The 25117-nt window shown below is 42.7% G+C and overlaps 2 protein-coding genes across 14 annotated transcripts in view; both read left to right on the top strand.

Moving 5' to 3' along the window:
- The window catches only part of R3hdm1 (R3H domain containing 1), a 91967-nt gene extending 82143 nt beyond the window's left edge, over positions 1–9824 (top strand). For 8 of the 13 annotated variants that reach the window (XM_090342883.1, XM_090342878.1, XM_090342879.1 and 5 more), the window contains 5 exons: positions 1119–1263; positions 6143–6225; positions 6661–6745; positions 8496–8842; positions 9693–9824. In XM_090342883.1, coding sequence (XP_090199009.1) covers positions 1119–1263; positions 6143–6225; positions 6661–6745; positions 8496–8842; positions 9693–9809 — 777 coding nt within the window. In that variant the 3' untranslated portion in view covers positions 9810–9824. Of the gene's footprint in view, positions 1–1118; positions 1264–6142; positions 6226–6660; positions 6746–8495; positions 9360–9692 lie in introns of those variants that run through there. The other 5 variants (XM_090342889.1, XM_090342890.1, XM_090342887.1 and 2 more) reach the window with 1 other exon arrangement.
- An 8761-nt stretch (positions 9825–18585) lies between these two features.
- Ubxn4 (UBX domain protein 4) overlaps positions 18586–25117 on the top strand; it is a 44894-nt gene continuing 38362 nt past the window's right edge. Inside the window, exon 1 of the mRNA XM_090342896.1 lies at positions 18586–18892. Within this exon, the coding sequence (XP_090199022.1) occupies positions 18811–18892 (82 nt within the window). The 5' untranslated portion in view covers positions 18586–18810. The remainder of the gene's footprint in view (positions 18893–25117) is intronic.

Below are 25117 nucleotides of genomic sequence, written 5' to 3'. Positions count from 1 at the left end.
GACAGTGCTCAGTCCCTTAGTTCAAGCCCAGGACTGGCAAAAAAGAAAAAGAAAGCTGGGGGGCCGGGAGTTTGGCCTAGTGGTTAAAGTGCTTGCCTAGCATGCATGAAGACCCGGGTTCGATTCCTCGGTACCACATACCTAGAAAAAAGCCGGAAGTGGTGCTGAGGCTCAAGTGGTAGAGCTCTAGCCTTGAGAAAGTCCAAGGACAGTGCTCAGGCCCTGAGCTCAAGCCCAGGACTGGCAAAAAAAAAAAAAGAAAGAAAAAGAAAGCTGGGATGTAGCTCAATGCAAAGTGTTTGCCTAGCAAGTAGAATGTCCTTGGTTCAGTTCCTATTACCAAAAGAGAAAAACATATTCATTCTCTCTCTCTCTGGATGAAAATATTTTAAAATGAAATGTTGAGCATTTCATTTATTCATTAATATTTATTTCATGTAGGAAATAATTAGATGAATGCTTATTCTCTTTTGTAAGAGAGAACAGCATTATTGCCAAGGTACAAAACAGCTTCAAGCTATACCAAGCTGGGTGCCAGTGACTGACACCTGTAATCCTAGCTACTCATGCAGCTGAGATCTGAGGATTGTTGTTAAAGCCTGCCCAGGCAGTAAAGAATGTGAGATTGTCTCAAGTTAAACACAAAAAAACTGGGAGTCAAGTGGTAGAGCACTAACCTTGAGCAAAATATGCTCAAAGACATCACCATTGCAGATTTCAAGCCCCAGCGCGCGCGCGTGCACGCACACACACACACAAAGCAATATAGTCCATTTCTATGTTTATTTAAAAACGCTAACAGTAATAATTATGTTTATTTTATGAGTTGGCTAGATATTTCTATTTTATAGTTTAATTTTATTATGAATATGTGTTTTTATTTGCTTAGTTATACAGGAGATTGTTTCATTGTTAAAATCTCCATATATATTTCTACTGAATTCCAATCGGGTTCATCCCTTCTATCACATTCCCTGCCTCCCTCCACTCTAAGATAGCATCCCCAGTGAGTTTCTTTATTTCAATTATGAATACATATTTATAAAGAAGAATAAAAAGGAAATTTGCAAATAGCCTATTCCAGTATAACGCACTTTCTCCATGGTTTGTGATTGCAGCATAACCCTCAACTCAGCAGTCCCATTATTTCACCAGCTCAGTCGCCAGCACCAGCTCAACTGTCTACCCTGAAAAGTCTACGTCCATCTGGACCATCGATTTCCATCATGTCCCAGTTTTCTAGACCTTTCGTTCCTGGGCAGGGTAAGTATGTGAAATGAGTCATAGCTTCAGAAGCTTTAAGACATCCATTCACAGTTTTCTGGTAACTTATCTTGATATTGACTTTCTGTTTTCCACAGAGTTACATTTTCATCTTCAACCAAACATGTCTATTTATTACCATATATCAATTCTTCTAACTTTAATGTTCTGTTGTAAACTAACAATTGTTGAATTCTGAGTAACTAGGATTACAAGTATGAACTAATAATGTCCATTGTTTGTTTTCGCCAGGCCTGGGGCTTGAATTCAGGGCTTGGACAATGTCCCTGAGCTTCTTTTGCTCAAAGCTAGCACTCTACCACTTGAGCCACAACTCCACTTGAGGCTTTTTCTGTTTATGTGGCACAAACTGAGTGCCAGTGACTCCTATCAATAATCCTAGCTACTTAGGAGCCTGAGAACTGATGATTTGCAATTGGAAGCCAACCCTGGCAGCGAAGTCCACTTACCACTAAAAAGCCAGATGTGAAGCTGAGGTTCAAGTGGTAGAATATAAGCCTAGGCTTGAGCATAAAGGCTGAGGAATAACACCCAGACCCTAAGTTCATGCTCCAGTACTCCCACCATAAAAATAAATAAATAAATATTTATGCAGGCTGGACATGTTTGTAATCCCAGCTATTACTGGAAATAGAGATCTGGTAGTTTTCATAGTTTGAGGCTAACCAAAGCAAACATTTTTCAAAAATGCCATCTCAGTCCATAATCTCAGGGAGATAGAACACTGTGTAGGTAATAGGGTAGAGAATTCAATCTGGAGCTAGTCTCAAACAAAAACACTTGACCCTTCCTGAAAAAAAACAATTAGAGCAAAAAAACAAAAAACCTGGTAATAAGGCTTTAGTGGCAAAGCATTGCCTAGCAAGCTCAATCCTCTTCAGTTCAAATCCCAGTACTGGAGGAGGGGAAAAATACAGCGAGGGGTTAAAGTAACCAAAAAGAAGGTGTCTATTAAGCCTTTAAGAACTCAAGGGCTGGGAGTGTAGCTAAGTGGTAGAGTGCTTGCCTAGCATGCACAAAGAGCTGGGTTCAATTCCTCAGTACCACATACACAGAAAAAGCCGAAGTGGTATTGTGGTTCAAGTGGTAGAGCTCTAGCCTTGAGAAAGCTCTCGCAGGCCCTGAGTTGAAGCCCTAGGACAGGCAACAACAACAACAACAAAAAAGAACTTAACCAAGCCTTAAGCAAAAAGTGTTCAATGAGCCCTGAGTTCAAGCCCCAGGACTAGCAAAAGAAAAAAAGAAAAGAAAAGAAAAAAGAACTTACTCAGCATTGTCAAATATTAGATTAGGAAAATTAATATTAAAACCAGAATGTATAAAACGATAAGGCTATTTGGGGAAGAGTAGTGGCAGTTTCCTGCACTTAGTTACTTACTATACAACAGAGCAATTCTTTCTGAGGTGAAAAAATTTGAAAATAAATTGATACATACTTATACATTTTGTTTGTTTTATCAGTTGAAATCTGGGCCTGGGTACTGTCCCTGAGCCTGGGTACTGTCCCTGAGCTCTTCAGCTCAAGACTAGCACTCTACCACTTTGAGCCACAGTATCACTTCGTTTTCTGGTGGGACTTTTGTGCCCAGAATTGCTTTGAACAATGATCCTCAGACCTTAGTCACCTGAGTAGCTAGGATTTCAGGCATAAGGCACCTGCGCCCGGCTATAAGAACATTTTGAAACAACTTTGTTTACAGTAGCTCAAACTGTATATGACAAACAACAGAAAATTGGCCAAATTTGTGGTATCTCCTTACAATGGATATTCTTAATAGTAAAAGTGTACAAAGCAGGCTTATGCACAGTAATGTAGATGAATCTGAGAGGTATTATGTTAATTGAAACAACAAATCAGACAAGTCACATGTAGTATCACACTCCTGTAATTTTAGCATGGACTGAGGCAGGATAGCAACAATCTAACCTGGGCAAGGTAATGAGAAGGAACTTTATATTTGAAAATCCATACCTGTTTCTGTCTGTTGTCATTATGAATGAGGAAAAAAAGTATATAAGATATCCTGAAGGTTGAGGGGTGCTAAACTGTTTTTGTTTTGCAAGAAGAATTGAACTATTTTTAATAAAAAGTAAATGGTGGAAAATGGAGAAAAATTAATTTTCTGAAGGTATTTTCCTAGTACTTATTGATAACCCTCTTCCACATAGAGAGTATACTAAATTCAGTGACCTACGGTTTAAATGAGAGTATAACCCAACTTAAATTATTTTCAAGGACAAACTTTTTGCTGTTAGCACTTTTTTTTTTGTTTTTTTTTTTTTTTTTTTGGCCAGTCCTGGGCATTGAACTCAGGGTCTGAGCACTGTCCATGGGATTTCCCAAGGCTAGCACTCTACCGCTTGAACCACAGCACCACTTCTGGCTTATTTTTCTATGTATATGGAACCAAGGAATGGAACCCAGGTTTTCGTGCATGCTAGGCAAGCACTCTACCACTAGGCCAAACTCCCAGCCTCTGCTTATGAAGCCATTAATATGTGATGGATGGCTTTAGTCACTCCTGAGTGAAGAAAAGAATGAAAGGTCTCCATCTTAACTACCCCAACAAAAATTCTTAAATCAACAAAGATTTCAGTAGAAGTTATGTAGGCACTGAAAGCCTGAGCCCCTCAGTATAAAAAGATTTACATCGAAAATTCAAATTTCATTTAAGCCAGGTGCTGATGGCTCATACCTGTAATCCTAGCTACTCAGGAGGCTGAGATCTGAGAATCATGGTTCAAAGCCAGCCTGGGCACTAAAGTCTGTGAGACTCTTATCTCCAATTTAACCTGTAGAAAACTGTAAGTGGCACTGTTGTTCAAGGGGTAGCCTTGAGCTGAAGAGCTTAGGGACAGGCCCAGGCCCAGAGTTCCAGCCCCTCAACACACACACACGCGCGCGCGATAAAAGTAGAGCTGTGGCTCAAGTGGTAGAACACCACCTGAGTGGAAAAAAATAAAGAACAAAGGGCAATGAATGCAGACCCCATTAGTTGCACAAAAGAAAAAAAAATAGGGGGCTGGGAGTTTAGCCTAGTGATAGACTGATTGCCTAGCATGCACTAAGCCTTGAGTTTAATTCCTGGGCACCACATACATGGAAAAGCTGGAAGTGGTACTGTGGCTCAAGTGGCAGGGTGCTAGCCTTGAGCAAAATATATCCAATAACAGTACCCAGGCCCTAAGTTCAAACCCCAGCACTGGTAAAAATTAAAAAAAAAAACTGACTCAAGGCCTAGAATATAAATATATCTTTTGGTTAATACAACTCGTGTGTATGTAATTAAGAGTGGACTGAGGCGATAGAACCTGTTTTCCTGAGTTCTTTCTTGTCACCTGAAATGTAAGTTTTTAGCCATCATACAGAAAGGTAGATTTCTAGTGGGTAGACTGAGTATTATACTTACTTTGATGGATTTTATTTTGTAATTTGGATTTAATATCAAATTTTTCTTAGATTCTTCTATTTCTTCAAGTTTTGCGGGGGAGGGGTTGATGGTGGCAATGGTGGTGGTGATCATGGGGCTAAAACTCAGGACCTGAGCACTGTCCCTGAGCTCTTTTGTTCAAGGCTCACATTCTACCACTTTGAACCACAACATTACTTCTAATTTTCTAGTGTTTAATTAGAGATAAGAATCTTGTGGACTGCCTGGGCTGGCTTTGAACATAGACTCTCAAATTCTAGCCTCCTGAGTAGCTAGGTATAGGCATGAGCCACTTGCACCCAGCTTACACTTCATTTCTATTTAGTAAAAAGAAAAATAACTGGGAAAATATAAGGGAAGGGGTGACAGTGTCCAAAAAGAAATGTACTCTTGCCAGGCTCACTGGCTCACATCTGTAATCCTTGCTACTCAGAAGGCTAAGATCTGAGGATCGCAGTTCAAAGCCAGCCCAGGCACAAATGTCCATGAGACTCTTATCTCCAAAACACCACCAGAAAAACGGAAGTGATGCTGTGGCTCAAGGGGTAAGGCAGTATCCTTGAGCTGGAGAGCTCAGAGACAATGCCCAGGCCCAGAGTTCAAGTCCCATGGCCAACCAAAAAAAATAATAATAAGGGAAAGAAAGAAAGGAAGGATCTCTACCAAACTTCTGTAACTATAACCCCTCTGTATGTCATCATATAGTAATTATTTTTTAATTTTAGTTTAATAGTTGAAATGGCTTCAAAATGAGGGCTTGTAAATTACTCAGTTTTTAACCACTTACCCCCTTTATAACTTCTGTTGTTGGCCCTAATCATTTCAGAAATTTACTTTGGCTCTTTAAAAATATATGGCAAGAGTGGCATATACATACGTACGTACATACATACATACATACATACATACATACATACATACATACATACATACATACGTGCAGTGGCTCATGCTTGTGATCCTAACTACTCAGGAGGCTGAGATCTGAGGACCATGGTTCAAAGGCAGCCCGACACTAAAGTCCCAGGCCCAGAGTTCAAGCCCCATGACACACAAAAAATATGTATGTGTGGCAAATTCCTTGATGTTACTAGGGTTGGAACTCATTGCCTCTCAAGTTACTAAACAGGTGTTCTTACTGAGGAAGTCATTCTTCCAGCCCTGTATTTTGCTGGTTATTTTGAGATAGAGCCTCACTTTCTGCCCGAATTTGTGTCTAGGTACATCTGCCACAAACACAATCACTACATTTAGCTCTCTATTAAAAATGAGTCTTCACCAAGACCCAAGCTATTTTTATAAATACTCCAGTATCTGTAACTTCTTTTATACTGTTATATCTGTTTATCCAATTCTTCATTTTAGACAACTTAGAAAACCCATAAAGAGGAGAGAAAAAACATAAAAATGTTTTTGTTGACTTTTAGGAGATACCAGGTATCCATTACTTGGCCAGCCTCTGCAGTACAACCCTCCTGCAGTTCTACATGGACACATTCCTAACCAGCAGGTATGAATGACAGCACTTGACCTCTTGGGCTTTGTCACAGAACAATATATTCTGTTGCTAAGAATGTTGGGGAGGGACTTCCCATCTGTTGGCACTACTCAAGAAGTTCTGTGTGTGCCATAAGCAGCTGCTTTATGCCTGTAAGCATTGGCCCTTACCAAGCAAAGTTGTTAAGTGGTAGCTGCTAGGCTGAGCTGTGCTTCAAAAAAGCTATGGAAAGATAGGTACCCCAGAGCTCGAGCCTCCCTTCAGGTAACAGGTTACAATGAGAGACAAACAGAATATCTCTACAAAGCAGAATCCAGAAAGCATATAGTTTGTTTCTGCTGAAGTACAAAACCCAAACTAAGTATGTTTATGTGCTAAGTTTGTAAGATTACAAACACATATTTTGGCATTATAAAACTTGATTGGCAACTCTTTTTGTGTCTTCAGGGTCAGTCTGGCAATAGACATGGAAACCGAGGAAGGAGACAAGCGAAAAAAGCTGCATCTACAGACCTTGGAGCAGGAGAGGCAGGTGTGTCCTCCAAGGGCAATTGGATCTGGGTCTGCAAAATATGACAATCTGACAATACACTACACTGCAGTAATCATGTTTCCTCTTGAAAAAGAAAAGTCCCTAAAAATTATGCAGTCTTCAATTTAGGGTTCTTGAATTTTATTTACTTTTATTTATTTATTTATTTCGCCACTCCTAGAGCGTGTACTCAGGCCTGGGCACTGCCCTTGAATACTTCTTTGCTCAAGGCTAGTGCTCTGCGACTTGAACCACAGTGCCACTTCTGGCTTTTTCTGTGTATGTGGTACCCAGGAATTGAACCCAGGACTTCATGCATGCTTGGTGAACACTCTACCACTAGGCTACACTTCCAGGCCCTTTTATTTTTTTTAGCAGGCCTGGGGATTGAATTCACAGCCTGGCCCCTGTCCTTGAGCCTCTCTGTGCTTAACACTAGTGCTCTACCACTTGAGAAACAGTACTACTTCCTGATTTTTCTATTTATGTGATGTTGAGGAATCAAACCCCGGACTTCATACAAGCTAGGCAAGTGCTCTACCAGTAATCCTTATTTCCAGCCCTTGTGTTTTTGTTTTTGTGCCAATTTGGGGTTTAATTTAAAGCCTGGGCACTGTCCCTTGAGCTATTTTGCTCACCCCCACTTGAGCCACAGCTCCACTAACAGCTTTTTGCCTGTTAACTAGAGATAATAGTCCCTGACTTTCCTACCCAGGTTGGCCTTGTACAGTCCTCAAAGTTAAACCTTCTGAGCCATGTGTTTTGTAACTCTTGTCTTGGTCCAGATGTGAGAGTAAATATAGAGGCACAGATGAGTTTAGGAGCAATGAAAGGGGCCTAGAAAAAAGAGGTGTCTGGGGGCCAGGAATCTGGCCTAGTAGTGGAGTGCTTGCCTAAAATTAGGCACAAAGACCCGGGTTCAATTCCTCAGTACCACATACATAGAAAAAAAAAGCCAGAAGTGGTGCTGAGGCTCAATTGGTAGAGCTCTAACCTTGAGAAAGTCCAAGGACAGTGCTCAGGCCCTGAGCTCAAGCCCAGGACTGGCAAAAAAAAAAAAAAAAAAAGGGATGGGGGGGAGGTGTCTGAGAGAAGCACTTGATGTGAACAGCCTCTGTGTTCTTTGAGAACAAGGTTGTTGTCATATCCATGGAGGAAAAGCTAGCAAAATACTTTTCCTTTCATACTTTTTTTTTTTTTTTGCCAGTCCTGGGCTTGAGCTCAGGGCCTGAGCACTGTCCTTGGACTTTCTCAAGGCTAGAGCTCTACCACTTGAGCCTCAGCACCACTTCCGGCTTTTTTCTATGTATGTGGTACTGAGGAATCGAACCCAGCTGTTCGTGCATGCTAGGCAAGCACACTACACTAGGCCAAACTCCCGGCCCTCCTTTCATACTTTTAACTGTCTTCTCAACAGTCTTGGGTGGTTAGTTTTAGGGTAAGTGTTTATATACCTACTTTACAACGGGAATAGAAAGTTGGTTTAGGGAAGCCACTATTGGTACTACATTTTATCTATGCAGCTATCACAGAATATGGGTGTCAGTAGCTTAACAATGTTATCTCTGTACTCCCTGCCTAACAAAGAAGTAAAAATGATTTAAAAGGTAGCTGTAATGATGGCAGTGTGTGGTTTAGAAATATTGCAAGAAAATTCTGTTCATTTCCTATGTTGTATTTGAGTCTGCAGTACTTTTTTTTTTTTGGTAACAGGGATATAGTAATCATTTTTACACTTTTTCCATTCTAGTTGTTGGCAAGGTCTTAGAAATTACTGAACTACCTGATGGAATAACTCGCATGGAAGCTGAGAAACTTTTTGGGGAACTCTTTAAAATTGGAGCCAAGATCCGGTGGCTTCGGGACCCCCAGTCCCAGCCCCAGCTGCATCGTCACCCTCTCTGCTGTGGCAGTGGAGACAGCACTGTCAACTCTGAACGCTCTAAACCCAGTGACTTGGCTTCTACATACACGGTCTTAGCCACATTCCCCTCCATTTCGGCTGCACAGAATGCCCTGAAGAAACAAATTAACTCAGTTAACAAGTTTAAGCTGAGAACAAGCAAGAAGCACTATGACTTTCACATTTTGGAAAGGGCAAGTTCTCAGTAACAGCCCCTTTTGAACCCTTCAGTCTATGGTTCCCCTGCCCTCTTTCATCTCTGATTGGCTTGGTATTTGGAGCTTCTCTTAACATTATAGAGACTCCTAGAGTGTACTGTCATTGTGGTATAGCTTTTGAAGGCCAGTGATCCAGCAAAAGGAGGAAAAATTGTACATTTTACCCCACTGACTTAGAGGAAGCCACACAGAAATGATACAGAGTTAGCAGCTTTTTCCAAGGAAATGCTGTTCAGATGCCTCCTAACTTTTATAGTTATTTTGTTTTATATTTCTGAATTCTTGTATCAGATCCAAAGCTCTATTGTACAGCAAATTATTCTTCAAAGTGATTATAACCAGTTGCAACCTGTATTTCTTTTTGCAGCCAGCACAGTATGACCCAACTGAGAATTGGGGGGGGAAAAAGAATGCAGGAGTGGAATAACCAAGTCAAAACCATGTACATCTTTTTGGGGGGCTGAGGGTGCTAAGGAGAGCCCACAAATAGAAGATTACTCTTCCCCTGTATCTCCATAAACACAGAAACATTTTCCAGAAAATACAAAACTTCCCTATAGGGTCCTTATTCATTTAGGTAGTATGAATGTTAAGTGTAAAGTAAATTATGTTCTTAATGCCTCTTAATCAAACCACTTATATTCAAAGGGGAGTAGGAATCATCCTAGGCAGGAAAATACTTCCATTTTTTTAAGTGTCCCTCCAATAACTAAATGCCACTTAACCTGCATTCCCCTCCTTTGGGTTTTTTTGTCACCTATGAAAATGCCTTTGATGAGTGCTGGAAATTTCTTAAGTGGTTTAAATTTTTTTCCATTGTTTGCAGCGGATTACTGGACATCAAAGATTCATTGCACTTAGGAACCTTCTTTTCAATTTCTGTGTAATTTGCAAGGCTGTACAATGTGTGCTGATGCAAGCCTTTTTCAGTTCAAGAGAATAAATGTTTACAAATACAGATTACTTTGTGTTTTTAATTATAAACACCTTTATAATTAGGTAATTATAAAACTGCATAATTTTGTTTTAGCTTATATATTTTGTGCATAACTTTTCAGTTGGGCATAAACACTTTACCAAACATCTTTCTCCATTGTTAGCCAAGAGGAGTCACACTGCTAGAACTCGAAAGTTGAAGTTTGGTAGTTGTGATGGCCTGTTAAACTGGTTTTCATCCCATCTAGACTAAGTGCTTATTATGAAACTGAAAAGCACCAGATTCTAATGCACTCACTGTAGAGCATTTGCAGAATTCTTCTTGGACCCAGTGATGTCAAGGCTTCTTGAAAGCTGGCATCAAAAGTCAGAAAAGAGGAGCCAGGCTCATGGCCTAGTGGTAGAATGCTTACGTAGCACACATAAAACCCTGGGTTCAATTCCTCAGTACCACATATACAGAAAAAAGTCAGAAGTGGTGCTATGGCTCAAGTGGTAGAGCACTAGCCTTGAGAAAGCCAAGGACAGTGTCCAGGCCCTGAGTTCTAGCCCCAGGACTAGCCAAAAAGGAAAAGAGCCAGGTGCTAGTGCTGAATTCCTATAATCCTAGTTACTCAGAGGACTAGGATCTGAATATCAGGGTTGGAAGCTAGTCCAGACAGGGAAGTCTATGATTCTTAATCTCCTTTTAACCACCAGAAAGCCAGAAGTAGAGCAGAGACTCAGTGATAGCATGCTAGCCTTGAATAGAGAAACTAATGGACAGCAGCCTAGCCCTGATTTCAAGTCCTAAAACTGCACACAAAAAATATAAAATAGAAATTCATTGGCTGGGAGTTTGGCCTAGTGGTAGAGTGCTTGCCTAGCATGCACGAAGACCCAGGTTCGATTCCTCGGTAGCACATACGTAGCAAAAAGCCAGAAGTGGTGCTGTGGCTCAAGTGGTAGGGCCCTAGCCTTGAGAAAATTCAGGGGGAGTGCTCAGGCCCTGAGCCCAAGCCCAGGATTGGCAAAAAAAAAAAAAAAAATTCATCAGTTGTCCTAGTTATATTTCAAATGTTCAGTAACCATATGTGGCAGTGATGCTGTTAAAAAGGTCTCATGGCCAGGCATGATGGCTCAGGTTTGTAATCCTAACTACTTAGGAGGCTGAGATCTGAGAATCACGGTTCAAAGCCAGCCTGAACTAAAGTCTGAGAGACTAATCTCAGTTAACCACTAGAATACTGGCAGTGGCACTGTGGCCCCCAGGGTAGAGTGCTAGCTTTGAGCTGAATTGCTCAGGGACAGTGCCCAGGCCCAGCATTCAAGCCCCATGACCAACAACAAAAAAAAACTCATACCTAGAGGCTGGTATTTACCCCAAGGGTCTCAGTTGAGAACTAGCCCAGATAAGAAAACCTACCCAGCAAAAAGCCACAAATAATGATGGTGTAGATAGTAGAGCCCAGCCTGGAATGACAAAACTAAGCAAAAGTACAAGGCTCTGAGTTTAAGCCAGAAAGGATTTCTGAACATTGGAATTTGCTTCTTGACAATAGATTTAGTAGAGTTTTCCAAAATGTCAAGGAAAAATAGGAAGTTACTGAGTTCTTGAATAATAGGAGCAGAGCTTCTTGCACCAATACTTGATAACAGTCTGCAAGTAAATAAATTTCTGTTGATGGTTTGCTTCCACAAACAATTATGACTTAACTGGAACATTTGTTTTTTCCTGCCCTGTTGACTACTGGTTGCTTTAATTTCAGCTCAAGTGGTATTTCTTTTAGATAGCCTGCTCTTATTCCAGACCTCCTTGTTGCTGTGCACAATAGTAATTTCTGCTGGTAGTAGACTCTAATAACATCCTGTACTGTACTTCCTCTTCAAATCATCACAGTGGTAATTACAGAAGTAATTGACTAATTAGTTGCATTTTACCCATGTGTTTACCCATCAGAATGCAATTAGGAGACACTTGCAGAGACTTGCTTTCATTTACAGATACATTCCTTCCACCAATAGGACTTTTCTCGTGAAATGATTGAAGATCTGACTGTAATAAACACTTTAAATCATGAAAGATGTAAATATGATTTTCTTAAGCATGATTTGGGAAGGCAACTAAAATTAATTGCTGTCATTTGTAATGCAGTTAATTTGGGTGTTTTTTTTTTTTAATTTTTTTTGTCAGAGCCAGGGCTTGAACTCAGGGCCTGAGCACTGTTCTTGGTCTTTGTCAAGGTTAGAGCTCTACCACTTGAGCCACAGCATCACTTCTGGCTTTTGTATGTGGTACTGAGGAATTGAACCCTGGTCTTTGTGCATGCTAGGCAAGCACTGTACCACTAGGCAAACTCTCAGCTCATTGGATGTTTTTGGGGGGAGGATAGTACTCTAAAACAACAACAGCAACAACAAAAACTGGTGGCATAGCCTGGAAGCACAACCTAGTAGTAGAGTGCTCACCTAGCATGCACAAAGCCAGGGGTTCAATTCTTCAGTACCACATACTTAGAAAAAGCTGGAAGTGGTGCTGTGGCTCAAGTGGCAGAGCACTAGCCTTGAGCAAAAAGTGTCCAAGGACAGTGCCCAGACCCTGAGTTCAAGGACCAGAAAAAAAAAAAAAAGTGGCAGTCCTTTTCTACAAAATTCTACTGACTGCAAGAAGTTGAGGTGGGAGGGAGGAGGGAAAAGGGCAGGAGGAAGCATGTGACACTTTGTCTCCCAGAGGAAAGTAGACCACTCTACTAGTGAGGAATAATGAAAGGTACTGTGGAGGATTAACTGCTGGGTAAGCTCAACAGAATTTGTCAGTTTGAGTCATTGTTTGATAAGGCTTCCTCCTTGTGGATTCAGCTTTCTAGTATATGTGTTTTGGTCTAGGATCCTTAGATCCTAGCCTGCTGAGTAGCTAGGATTTAGGTATGCACAACCAGTTCCTGGCTGCTTTCTAGTATATGCTTGGTCCCATCATCACCCTCTTTTGCAGCATTTGGAATTTCTCTTCTATGGCATTGGTCACCAAAAATTGTCTTTGCAAAGTCATCCTATCTCACTCATCAATGCCACTTACAAAATGCCTACCTTTTGTTATATAGAGGAATAAAGAACAATGAACATTTAAGATTAGGAGTAAGTAAGTGTAAGTCACAGACTAGTGGCTTACAACTGTAATCCTAGCTCAGGCAGTAGATTTAACACTTAAGGAAAGTTTTAAGTTAGAAAAATAATTTGTGTGTGTGTGTGTGTGTGTGCGCGCGCGCGCGCACGTGCACACATATATATGCCTGTGCCAGTGCTGGAGATAAAACTCAAGGGCATCAGCTCTGTCCTATAGCTTTTTTGGTGGTTAACTGGAGATAAGAAAGTCATAAACTTTCCTACCTGGGCTGGGTGTGAACTGTGATCCTCAGATTTCAGCCTCCTGAGTAGCTAGGATTATAGGTATGAACTAGTAATGTGTCAAGTTTATCATTTCCTTATGATAAAAATATTTCAAAATTCTGCTGGGACTATTTACCATAGCAAAGATATGGAACCAACCCAGATGCCCTTCAGTTGATGAGTCAACAAGATGTGGTATTTATACACAGTGGAATTCTATGCTGCTGTCAAAAAGAACAACCCATTTGTAATGAAATGGAAAGACTTAGAAAAAATCATATTAAGTGAAGAAAGCCAGACTCAAAGGAACATAGGCTCAATGATTTCCCTCATTTGACATAATCAGTAGAAACTTTGGGCTCTCCTAGCAGAGATTTACAATAGAACAAAGCCTAGATACATAAGGCCATATAGTATGATGCTAAATGAAAGGACCTCCAAGATATAGAACCAAAATCCATATAATGAGTGATTGTTGTCTTTAATGTACTATGCTGTCTCTCTTTTGCTGTCCCTTGGTTATCTCATTTTGTTACAGTATTTCACCTTGTTATCTGATATATTGGATATATGCATATTTGATTATTTGAAATTGGATAAGGAAGGGGAGAAACAAGATGAGGCAGGGGAGGGAAACAGGGACCAAGACATGAGAAAAGGTATCAAAGTATGTGAAGTAATGTACCTTCTATCTGGTGAATATAATGTAACCCTTCTATTAATTACAATAAAAAAATATGGAAAAAAACTTCGGCTGGGCATGGTGGCTCATGCCTGTGGTCCTAGCTACTCAGGAGGCTGAGATCTGAGGACTCTGATTCAAAACCAGCCCAGGCACTAAAGTCCATGAGACTTTGATCAATTAACCACCAGAGAACCGGAAGTGGCACTGTGGCACAAGGGGTAGGGTAGCAGCCTTGAGCTGAGGGACAGTGTCCAGGGCCCAGAGTTCAACTCCCACAATCAAATAAATAAATAATTAAATTTTCTTCTTTTTGTTTCTGTCAATCCTAGGAATTGAACTCAGGGCCTAGGCCCTGTCCTTGAGTTTTACTCAAGGCTAGTTCTCTACCACTTGAGTCATAGCACCACTTCTGACTTTTTCTGTGTATGTGGTATCAAGGAATTGAACCTGAGTGCCAGACAAGCATTTTACCAGTAGGCCATGCTCCTGGCCGTTTTTGTGTGTTTGGTCGGTCATGGAGCTTGAACTTAAGGCCTGGGTGCTATCCCTGAGTGTGTTTGTGTGTGTGTGTGTGTGTGTGTGTGTATGTGTGTGTGTTAATCCTAGGGCTTAAATTCAGGGCCTGGGTGCTATCCCTGAGTGTGTGTGTGTGTGTGTGTGTGTGTGTGTGTGTGTGTGTGTGTGTGTTAATCCTAGGGCTTAAATTCAGGGCCTGGGTGCTATCCCTGAGTGTGTGTGTGTGTGTGTGTGTGTGTGTGTGTGTGTGTGTGTGTGTGTGTGTGTGTTAATCCTAGGGCTTAAATTCAGGGCCTGAGCATTGTCCTTAGGGTTTCCCAAGGCTAGAACTCTACCACTTGAGTCCACAGCATCACTTTGGGCATTTTTCTATGCATGTTATACTGAAGAATTGAACCAGAGTCTTCATGCATTCCTAAGCAAGCACTCTACCAATAGATGTACAAAAGGGTTACAGTTACGTGGGTTTACTAAACTTTAATCCTAGCATGTAGCTTAATAATAAAGCATTTTCTGAACTTATTCATAGGCATCGGTTTTATTTCTATTACCTGCAAACAAAACCCTGAAAGCCCACTTAAAACTAAAAGATCAGGGACCGAGAGTTTGGTCTAGTGGTTAAAGTGCTTGCCTAGCATGCACGAAGTCCCGGGTTCGATTCCTCAGTACCACATATATAGAAAAAAGCTGGAAGTGGTGCTGAGGCTCAAGTGGTAGAGCTCTAGCCTTGAGAAAGTCCGAGGACAGTGCTCAGGCCCTGAGCTCAAGCCCAGGACTGGCAAAAAAAAAAAAAAAAAACCTGAAAGATCAATTGTAAAGGGTCTGGAATGCTGGCACATGCCTATGGTCCCAGATAGGAGGAAGCAGAGGGTAAGAGGGTCATATGTCAGAAAATCACCAGTGAGGTCTCCGCAGGCAAAACCTTGGGGTCCTACTAGAAAAATAACTTTAAAAAAAAGAGAGAAAGAAAAAAGGGGAGGGCCTTTTATAATACTGTCTATAGCACAACCATCACTATATAAAAAGAAATCAATTATTATTCATTTTATTACTTTTTGAAAGCAAAGACTTTATTTTATTATAGTACAAGGGCTGAGGTAGATAGGATGGTATAGATGCCACAGGCATGCATCTATTACTCTAATTAGCCTTGTATGCCCATTCCCAAGTCCAGGAATGAGCCAAACGTGCTGCCACACAGCCACATGCACTGCAATTTTCCCAATGCCACCCATCAGCTTCTAACTCCACATTGTGATCCTAAAATAGGAAAAGGTGCCAAAAAGCCACCCCACCCCCACGTAATATCCATATCACAACTCATGACAAAGACAAAGCCTGTCTTCACATGGAAATATTTGGTCACAGCAGTAGACCCACTGGCACTTCACTATTGATCTTAAAAACAAAACAAAGATCTAGAAGTTTGGCCTAGTGGTAGAGTGGTTGCCTACCATACAACCTTGGTACCACATACATAGAAAAAGCCAGAAATGGTGCTGCAGCTCAAGTGGTAGAGTTCAAGCCCTGTTACTGGCAGAAAAGCAAAACAAAAACCACTTTTTTTTTTTTTTAAATACCAGTCTTAGGGCTTGAAGTCAGGGTTTGAGCACTTTCTCTGATCTTTACTCAAGACTAGTACTCTATCTGACTCTGGTACCTGGGATATTGTATATACATAAATTTGTTTATTTGAAATAGGAAAGAGGAGAGGGGAAAACAAAATGATTGGGAAGGGGTAAAGGGGAGGGAAATGGGGACAAAAACATGAGAAAGTATCAATGTGTGAGAAGTAATGCACCTACTACCTGATGAATGTAACTGTAACCCCTTTATACATTATCCTGACAATTAAAAAAAAAAAGACTAGTACTCAGGTTGGGAATGTGACTTATTAGTAGAGTGTTTGCCTAGCATGCATGAAACTATTTGATTCCTCAGTGATTCCACAAAAACAAAAAATACCTAAAGTGGTGCTGTTGCTTAAATGGCAGAGTGCTGAACTTGAGCAAAAGCAGCTCAGGGACAGTGCCCAGGCCCTAAGTTCAAGCCCCAGGCCTCCCCCACCCCAAAAACCAAATTAAATAAGGCTAGCACTCTACCTCTGGCTTTTTTGTGCATGTGTGAGAGTATAGTTAATTGTAGATAAGAATCTTGTGGGGTTTCCTACCTGGGCTGGCTTCAAATCCAGTCTTGAGATTTCAGCCTAATGAGAGCTAGAATTACAGATGTGAACCTGTAATTGCCGGGGCCCCGAGTTCAAGCCCCAGGACTGGCAAAAAAAAAAAAAATTAAAAAAACAAACTAATGTAGCATGGAACCAGTGGCTCAAGCTTGAGGATTGTGGTTCAGAGCCAGCCTGGGCAAGAAAGTCCATGAGACTCTTACCTCCAATTAATCACCAGAAAACCAAAAGTGGCACTGTGACTCAAGTGGTAGACTGCTATCCTTGAGCTGAATAGCTCAAGGACAGCGCACGGGCTCAGAGCTGAAGCCCCACGACTGACCAAAATTACTAATTAAAAAATAAGCCACAGTACCTAGGGTTACAGGCATGAGCCACCAGCACGTGGCAATATACTCTTCTCCCCTCCCCCGCTCTGGTTGTGGGGCTTGAACTCTGGGCCTGGGTGCTGTCCCTGAGCTCTTCAGCTCAAGGCTAGCACTCTAACACTTAAACCACAGCGCCACTTGTGTTTTTTTGTTTTTTTTTTTTTTAACCACTTGGGGTTTTTTTTGTTTGTTTTTATGTGAGGCTGTGTGAGAGATTGTTAGTTTATTAAGAAATGAATACACTTTCAAATGTCTAGAGGCAACTCGAAGGAGAGACTTCGAATTGTTTTCATCTTGCACAAGTTTTAACTAAGTGTAAGGGAGTTAAGAGTATTAAATTATTCTCCAGGCCAGCACAGTGGCTCAAGCTTGTAATCCTACCTACTCTGGAGGCCGAGATCTGAGGATCAAGGTTCAAAGCCAGCCCAGGCACAAAAGGACCTGAGACTCTTGTCTCCAATTCTAGAAAATGGGAAGTGGGGCTTGGCTCAAGGGTAGGGTGGTAGCCTTGAGCTGAAGAGCTCAGGGACAGCACCCAGGGTGAGTTTAAGCCCCATGACCCACAAAAAAAAATTATATGTTTATATATATATATATATGTATGTATATATATATATATATATATACACACACACATATTCTCAGAGCTAAGCAGAGTCACTATTTTAAGGCCAGCATATGTTTACTGAATTATATTTGACCTTCAGGACATGGCTTACTGCCTGAATGGACAAATTAAATATCTATTGTTTCAAAACTAGTTGTAGACCCACCTTGGAGCAGAATTAAGCCCATTCTTAAATCCTTAGGTAAGGTAGGAGGTTTCCCATCTGGAGACATTCGGTGATCTTGGCTGCCAGCTGGAAGGTTTTGTTTGTTTTTGCCAGTCCTGGGGTCTCGAACACATTTGAACTCAAGGCCTGAGCACTGCCTGTGAGCTTCTTTTGTTCTGTTTTTTTCTGTGTATGTGGTGCTAAGGGATCGAACCCAGAGCTATGCAAGGCAAACACTCTGCCACAAAGTCACATTTCCCAGACTTGTTAGCAATTTTAATTACAATGCTTTATCTCGAGACCTAAGATCACAGGTGATCTCTGTCAACCTCAAATGGTTTTAGAATAAGATCTTAACAAAGCTTAAGATACTACTGAGGGCTGACAAGCCATTCTATTAATACCTCCACCTCAAGCCTGTGGGACACATGGCATTACAGAAAGTGACCATCATTATGACTTTTGTCCCGTCTTTTTTTTTTTACAAGGTGAGACAAAATTCAATAGAAACCAGTCTTGGAGTAAATCCCCCCAAAACTCCTTTTGTTCGACGTGGGGACGGCTAGTTCCCATTATTTAAAGTCTCAATGAGGCCTAGAATGGCTCGTCTGAGTCCAGGTGACACTCCTCGACTCTCCTTTGGGGCCCTGTAAGCGCTCACTGTTGCTCTTTCTGGTCCAGCGAAACCAAGGTTACGCGTTCACGGCACGGAAACAAATTTCAGAAGACTACAATTCCCGTCAGGCCTCAGTGCAGTGGACGCCGACGTGTCATAGCAGTTAGCCATCGCGGGCTGCTTCCGCTTCCAGGCCTCGGAGGGTGAGGCCTCGTGGGCGCGCACGCTCTCAGGCCGCAGAGACCAGGCGGCTCTAAGGCGCAGTGCCGCCGGCGACGAGCCGTATCACGTTAGGCGCGGTGCGCCTGGACAAGCGCGCGCTTGCGCGTGTCCCAGGGAACCGCTGACGGGCGCGCTTACGAAGAGTCGGAGGCGGAGGTGGGGGCCGGACCAGCCAAGGGCTGCGGGAGCCGCAGGGCCCGACGGAGTGGGAGGGCGAGGCCAGCTGTGAGACCGCGACGACGACATTTCGAGCGAGCTCCTGAGGCCCAGTGGAAAGATGCTGTGGTTCCAGGGCGCCATTCCAGCCGCCATTGCGTCGGCTAAGAGGAGCGGCTCGGTCTTCGTGGTGTTTGTGGCAGGTGAAGGGGGCGGGGAGGGCGTAGCGCTGTCGGGACACCCCCCCCCCCCCCGGCCTGCCTGCCTTCTTTCCCCGTAGTACCCGGACCCCAGGCGGCCCTCGCGGCTTAGCCAGCCAGGACTCGCCGTCGTTCCCCTTTGGGGCCGGCGCAGACCCTCAGCCCCGCGCACCATCCCCTTGAAGGCCCGCGCGGCTCCGCAGCCTTTCCCCGAGCCTCCCCTCTGGGCCCAGGGTCCTGCAGGCCTGAGGCTGGACGGGCCGCGCTGTGCCGGCCTGGGCCCCGAAGCGCGCGGAGCTGGACGCGGGGAGAAGCGGCCGGCAGGCCCTCGGCGTGAGCCTAGCCCCGAGTGCCCCGGCCGGATCCCAGCCAGGCCGCTCGCAGAGTGGTCGCCGGCGGCCCCGGCCCGCCTCCCCACCCCCTTTTCTCCAGCGTCTTCTGTCCGTCCTGTCCCCAGTGGGGTCCCTTGACGCTGGCCTAGCTCGTGCTGGCGGAGTCGAAGCCCGGTTTGGGGCTTCCAAGTGGTAGTAGACTGTCAGAAAGCTGTGTCATCGGTTCGCCACAAAGAGAAACCACTTGCTGGTCACGGTTGCTGGTAGTGGTACTGTTTCTGGGACGTAAACCTTGAAACTTTGAAATAGGTTTCTTTTCTTTTTGTGTTAGTGCTAGGAAGGAGGGTGTCTAAGGTCCACGCTGACTTTTAATCTCGTTTTCTTTCTTTAAGCACTAGTTTTAGAGAAGTACACACTGAATCTTGGGTCTTCCTTTTGTTGCCTTTCTACAGTTTTCCAGAACGTGTATTGTAATTACCTTATATTGCTCTGTGTTTTTCGGTGCGGGTTCTGGGGCCTGAACTCAAGGCTTAATTAAGACACTGTTCCTGAGCAAGACTAGTACGCTACTACCACTTGAGCCACTTTGAGATACACACATTTTGTTGTTATTATTAAGGTGCTGTTCAGAGGCGCTACCATTTCATAAGTCAGGTAATAAGTAACTTTCGGATTTTTGATGATTAATTGGAGAGACTCCCCGGCTGCCTTGGAATCAAGATCCTCAGATCACAGCCTTCTGAGTAGCTAGGATTAGAGGCACCTGGCCTACTTTGGTTTATTTTGTCACGTATTGTAGGACTGAAATTTTGTGTATCTACAATAAACTATTGTGAGATTGCTTGTTTTCACTACTGGGCCTGTTTGTGACAGGGACTAATTTGAGGTATTTTACTTATAATTCACACATATCTCTTATTTGTTCCAATAACTAAGAGCTGCTGTGAGGAACATATTCTGAAATAGAATAACCTTTACATTTGATTTTTTTTTTTTTTTTTTTTTTGCCTGTTCTGGGGACTGAACTCAGGGCCTGAGCACTATCCTTGGGCTTTCCTCAGGGTTAGTGCTCTACCACTTGAGCCACAGCACCAGTTCTGGCTTTTCTATATATGTGGTACTGAGGAATCGAACCCAGATCTTTGTACATGCTAGGCAAGCACTCTACCACTAGGCCAAACTCCCCACCCTACATTTGAAATTTTTAATTGCTTTATGCTTTTTAAAAATTTTTATTTTTGTACTTGAGTAGTTTAGATGCTGATAGGCTGATTGTTCTAGAGCTATATTATACTTTACCCTAGCTAATAGTTGTTATAGTCCAATAAAAGCAAAATGGGTTAAAATGAAAGGAGATCTATGACATGGTGCTCATTGTGAGTTCAACAATAGGTTTATGGTACTTTTGTGTGTTGTGTGTTGGGGGGAGGGGGCAAGTCATGGGGCTTGAACTCTTGGACTTGGCGCTGTCCCTGAGCTCTTCAGTACTAAGCTACCACCCTACCCCTTAATCCACAGCCTTGCTTCCCATTTTCTATTGATTAATTGGAGATAAGAGTCTCAGGTTCTTCAGTACTCAGATGGCTTACAGGTGTGAGCTACCATGCCCAGTGGTGCCTAAATTGTGTTTTTCATGTAAAATTCTAATTGATCCTTATGGTTAGTAGGTTTAGTAACCCTTTGTAGATAATGCACTTTGGTGTAAATTACTTTGACTTTATACATGAGTCACAAAAATCCAGGTGTGTGGTCTAGTGGTAGAGTGCTTGCCTAGCATGCAGGAAGCCCTGCATTCCATTCCTTACTAGTACATACATAGAAAAATCCAGAAGTGATGCTGTGGCCAAAGTAGCAGAGCACAGCCTTGACCAAAAGTGCTCAAGGATAGTGCTCAGGACTGGCAAAAAATAAAAATAAATAAAAAATAAAGCCCCTTAAAAAATAGATGTCTTGCTTTATTTTTTTTTGTTGGGAAAATCTGAACTACTGTTTATGTAGTCATTTAAATTAGTGGTGAGAAAATCTAGGATATGAAATCTAGGACTATGATAGCCATGTTTTTTTGAACAACACAAAAATCTCATATTTGATGGTTCCAAACATTCCTAAAAGGTACTTCGTTTATGTGTGGGAGGAGGAGTAGGGGGGATGAGTGTGGCATCATTCATCCTGGGGCTAGAACTCAGGGCCTAGGCACTATTCCTGAGCTTATTTTGCCCAAAGTTCACTATCTACTACTTGAACCACAGATCCACTTCTGGCTTTTGTTGTTGTTGTTGTTGTTAATTGGAAGTAAGAGGATCATGACTTACCTTCTTGGTTCCTTAGATCTCAGCCTTCTGAGTAGCTAGGATTACAGATATGAGTCACCTGTGTTCATCTCAAAAAATACTCGAGGTTATCACTGAATTTGAAGCAAGTGCTGCCTCCTCCCCCTGCCCCCCAGGATGGAACCTAGAGCTCTCATATGTTGAACAAGAGCTCTACTATTGTACTACTCAGTCTGTAATACTAGGTTTAACATATTTGAAACTCAGAAATACTTACGCAGTTTTTTGGAGCACGTATAAAGTTTTGTACTTTAAAAGGCTTTGTACAGGGACCAGGAGTTTGGCCTAGTGGTTAAAGTGCTTGCCTAGCATGCATGAAGACCCGGGTTCGATTCCTCGGTACCACATACATAGAAAAAAGCCGGAACTGGTGCTGAGGCTCAAGTGGTAGAGCTCTAGCCTTGAGAAAGTCCAAGGACAGTGCCCAGGCCCAGAGCTCAAGCCCAGGACTGGCAAAAAAAAAAAAAAAAAAGGCTTTGTACATATGATATACACATCTGTTTATAATGTGTATATCTGTACTTGTATGTATGTGTATATATGTATCCTTTAACTTTTTACTAATGAGCACATATTATATGCCTTCAAATATTAATGAGTTTGTCAAAAAAGACTAGTAGTAGTCTGACAGTGGAGTCTATGCTTTGACCTACACTTTTCTAGAGCTTTAGATGATTTTTCTGTTGTTCTATGGTGGAGCTTGAGCTCTGTGCCTGGGCACTGTCTGTGAGCCATTCATTTCAAGGCTAGCACTCTACCAGGTGAGCCACAGCGCCACTTCTGGTTTTCTGATAGCTGGAGGTAAGTGTCTCGAGGACATTTCTGTCTGGGATGGCTATGACTCGAAAGCTTTAGATCTCAGCCTCCTGAGTAGCTAGGATTATAGGGGTGAGCTACCAGCCCGCATTAGCTAGTTAGTTTAATTTTTTTTTTTTTTTTTTGCCAGTCCTGAGTTTGAGCTCAGGGCCTGAGCCCTGTCCTTGGACTTTCTCAAGGCTAGAGCTCTACCACTTGAGCCTCAGCACCACTTCCGGCTTTTTTCTATGTATGTGGTACCAAGGGATCGAACCCGGGTCTTCATGCATGCTAGGCAAGCACTTTAACCACTAGGCCAAACTCCTGGCCCTAGTTTAATTTTTTTTAAGCTATTTTTTTTTTTTTGCCAGTCCTGGGGGTTGAACTTAGGACCTGAGCATTGCCCTTGGGCTTTCTCAAGGCTAGAGCTCTACCACTTGAGCCACAGCAATACTTCCAGCTTTTTCTGTGTATCTGGTATTGGGGTATTGAACTCAGGGCTTCATGCATGTTAGGCAAGCACTTTTACCACTAGGCCAAACTCCTGGTCCCCTAAAGCTAATTCTTTTGTGTGTGGGGGGGGGGGGGAGGGGGTTTATGGGGCTTGAACTCAGGCTGAGCACTGTCCCTGAGCTCTTCAGCTCAAGGCTACCACCCTACCCTTGAGTCCTACCCTGGAGCCAAGCCTCACTTCCCATTTTCTACAGGTTAATTGGAGATAAGAGTCTCAGGTCCTTTTGTGCCCGGGCTGGCTTTGAACCTTGATCTTCAGATTTCAGCCTCCTGAGTAGCTAGGATTACAGGCGTGAACCACCATGCCCAGCCCCTAAAGCTGACTCTTAAAACGTTAGTAGATTTGGGCTGAGAGAATGGTCTTGTGGCAGAGTGCTTGCCTAACATGCGCAAAGCCCTGGGTCCTATTCCTTGGTACCACATACACAGAAAAAGCCAGAATTGGTGCAGTGGTTCAAGTGGTAGAGTGCTAACCTTGAGTGCCCATGCAGAACTTTTTTTTTTTTTTTCCTTGGGAGGGGGGTGGCTTGCCAGTCTTGGGGCTTGAACTCAAATCCTTGGCACTGTCCCGGCTCTGCTTTTGCTCCAGGCTAACACTCTATGTACTTGTGCCACAGCTCTACTTCTAGTTTATTTTGGTAGTTGATTGGAGATAAGAGTCTCATAGACTTTCCTGTCTGGGCTGGCTTTGAACCATGGTCCTCTGATTTCAGCCTCCTGAGTATCTAGAATTACAGGCATGAGCCACTGGTGCCGGGCTCAGAATTTGTTTTCTTATATATCAAACATCAACAGTAATAACTGTGCAAAATTAAAACAATCCCTTTGTACTTGGAAGGAGTGATCTGAAGCATGAATGTTGATTTATAATAGTATTTAAGGGGAAAACCTTTTAGGTGAGTTTATAGTTGTTCATTTTCCCTTTTTTTTTTTTTTTTTTTTGCTAGTACTAGACCTTGAATTCAGAGCCTGGGCACTATCCATGCACTTTCTCAAGGCTAGCAGTCTGCTGCTTGAGCCATAGCCCCATTTCTGGCTTTTTCTGTATATGTGGCACCGAGGAATCAAACCCAGGACTTGTTGTGTGGGGCTTGAACTTGGGCCTGGGCATTGTCCCTGAGCTTTTCAGCTCAAGACTGTCACTCTACCACTTGAGCCATAGCACCACATTTGAGATAAGACTCTCATGGGCTTTGTGACCAGGCTTGCTTTGAACCTGGATCCTCATATCTCAGCCCCTTGAATAGCTAGGATTACAGGTATGTGCCACCAGCTCTTCATGCATGCTAGGCAAGCTCTCTACTAGTAGGCCACACTCCTGCCCGTTAATTTTCTTTTAGAGACTGAGTCCTTCAATACTGTGTAGGCTGGCCATAACTCATATCTCCTACCTCAGCTTCCCAAGTTCCTGTTCCTGACACTGTAGTGTTGTGTGTGTGTGTGCACTCCAGTACCAGACTAGGTTTTGAACTCAGAACCATGTGTGTACTCCATTTGTACTCTACCACATTTCCATTTCTGGGGCGGGGTGTGGGAGGGCAGTAGGTAGGAAGGGCTGGGGCTTTAACTCAGAGCCTGGGCCCTGTCCTTGAATACTTTTTTGCTCAAGGCTAACACTCTGCCACTGGAGCCAAAGCACCACTTCAGGCTTTTTCTGTGTATATGGTAATGAGAAATTGAACCCAGGGCTTTGTGCATGCTATGTGAGCACTCTGTCACTAGGCTATGCTCCCCACCTTATTTCTCAAGCCTGGCTGGCTTGATTATCAGATTGTAATCTTCTGAGTAGCTAGAATTACAAGCATGAGCCACCTAGGCCTGCCTGGCTGACACTAATTCATGGATGAATTAATGTAGAGTTAGTGTTAGGAGACTATAGAGATTATACTACTTCAGACCTGCAAATGAACAAAAAATTTCAGTTGTAGCTATTTAAAGTGTAAAAGAAGATGATTTGTTTCAGTAGAATAATCTGACCAGAGATCTGTCTATTCCCTCATGTTGTGAGACTGAAATTTGTTATTGTCAGACACCACTGATTATCTTTTTGGTTAACATTAGACTACCAAGTCTTTAGGTTTTTTGTTGTTGTTGTGTTGTTGTTGTTTTCATTTTCTAGTCCCGGGAACTGAACTCAGGTCCTGGGTACTGTTCTTGGGCTTTCTTCAAGGCTAGAGCTCTACCACTTGAGCCACAGCATCATTTCCAGCTTTTTCTGTGTATATAGTATCAAGGAGTCAAACCCATGGCTTCATGCA

This window comes from Megascapheus bottae, chromosome 12 (assembly GCF_031878675.1).
Source record: "Megascapheus bottae isolate mThoBot1 chromosome 12, mThoBot2.hap1, whole genome shotgun sequence".
NCBI lineage: Eukaryota > Metazoa > Chordata > Mammalia > Rodentia > Geomyidae > Megascapheus > Megascapheus bottae.
Note: the sequence above shows the minus strand (reverse complement) of the source record. Positions and strands in the feature narration are given on the sequence as shown.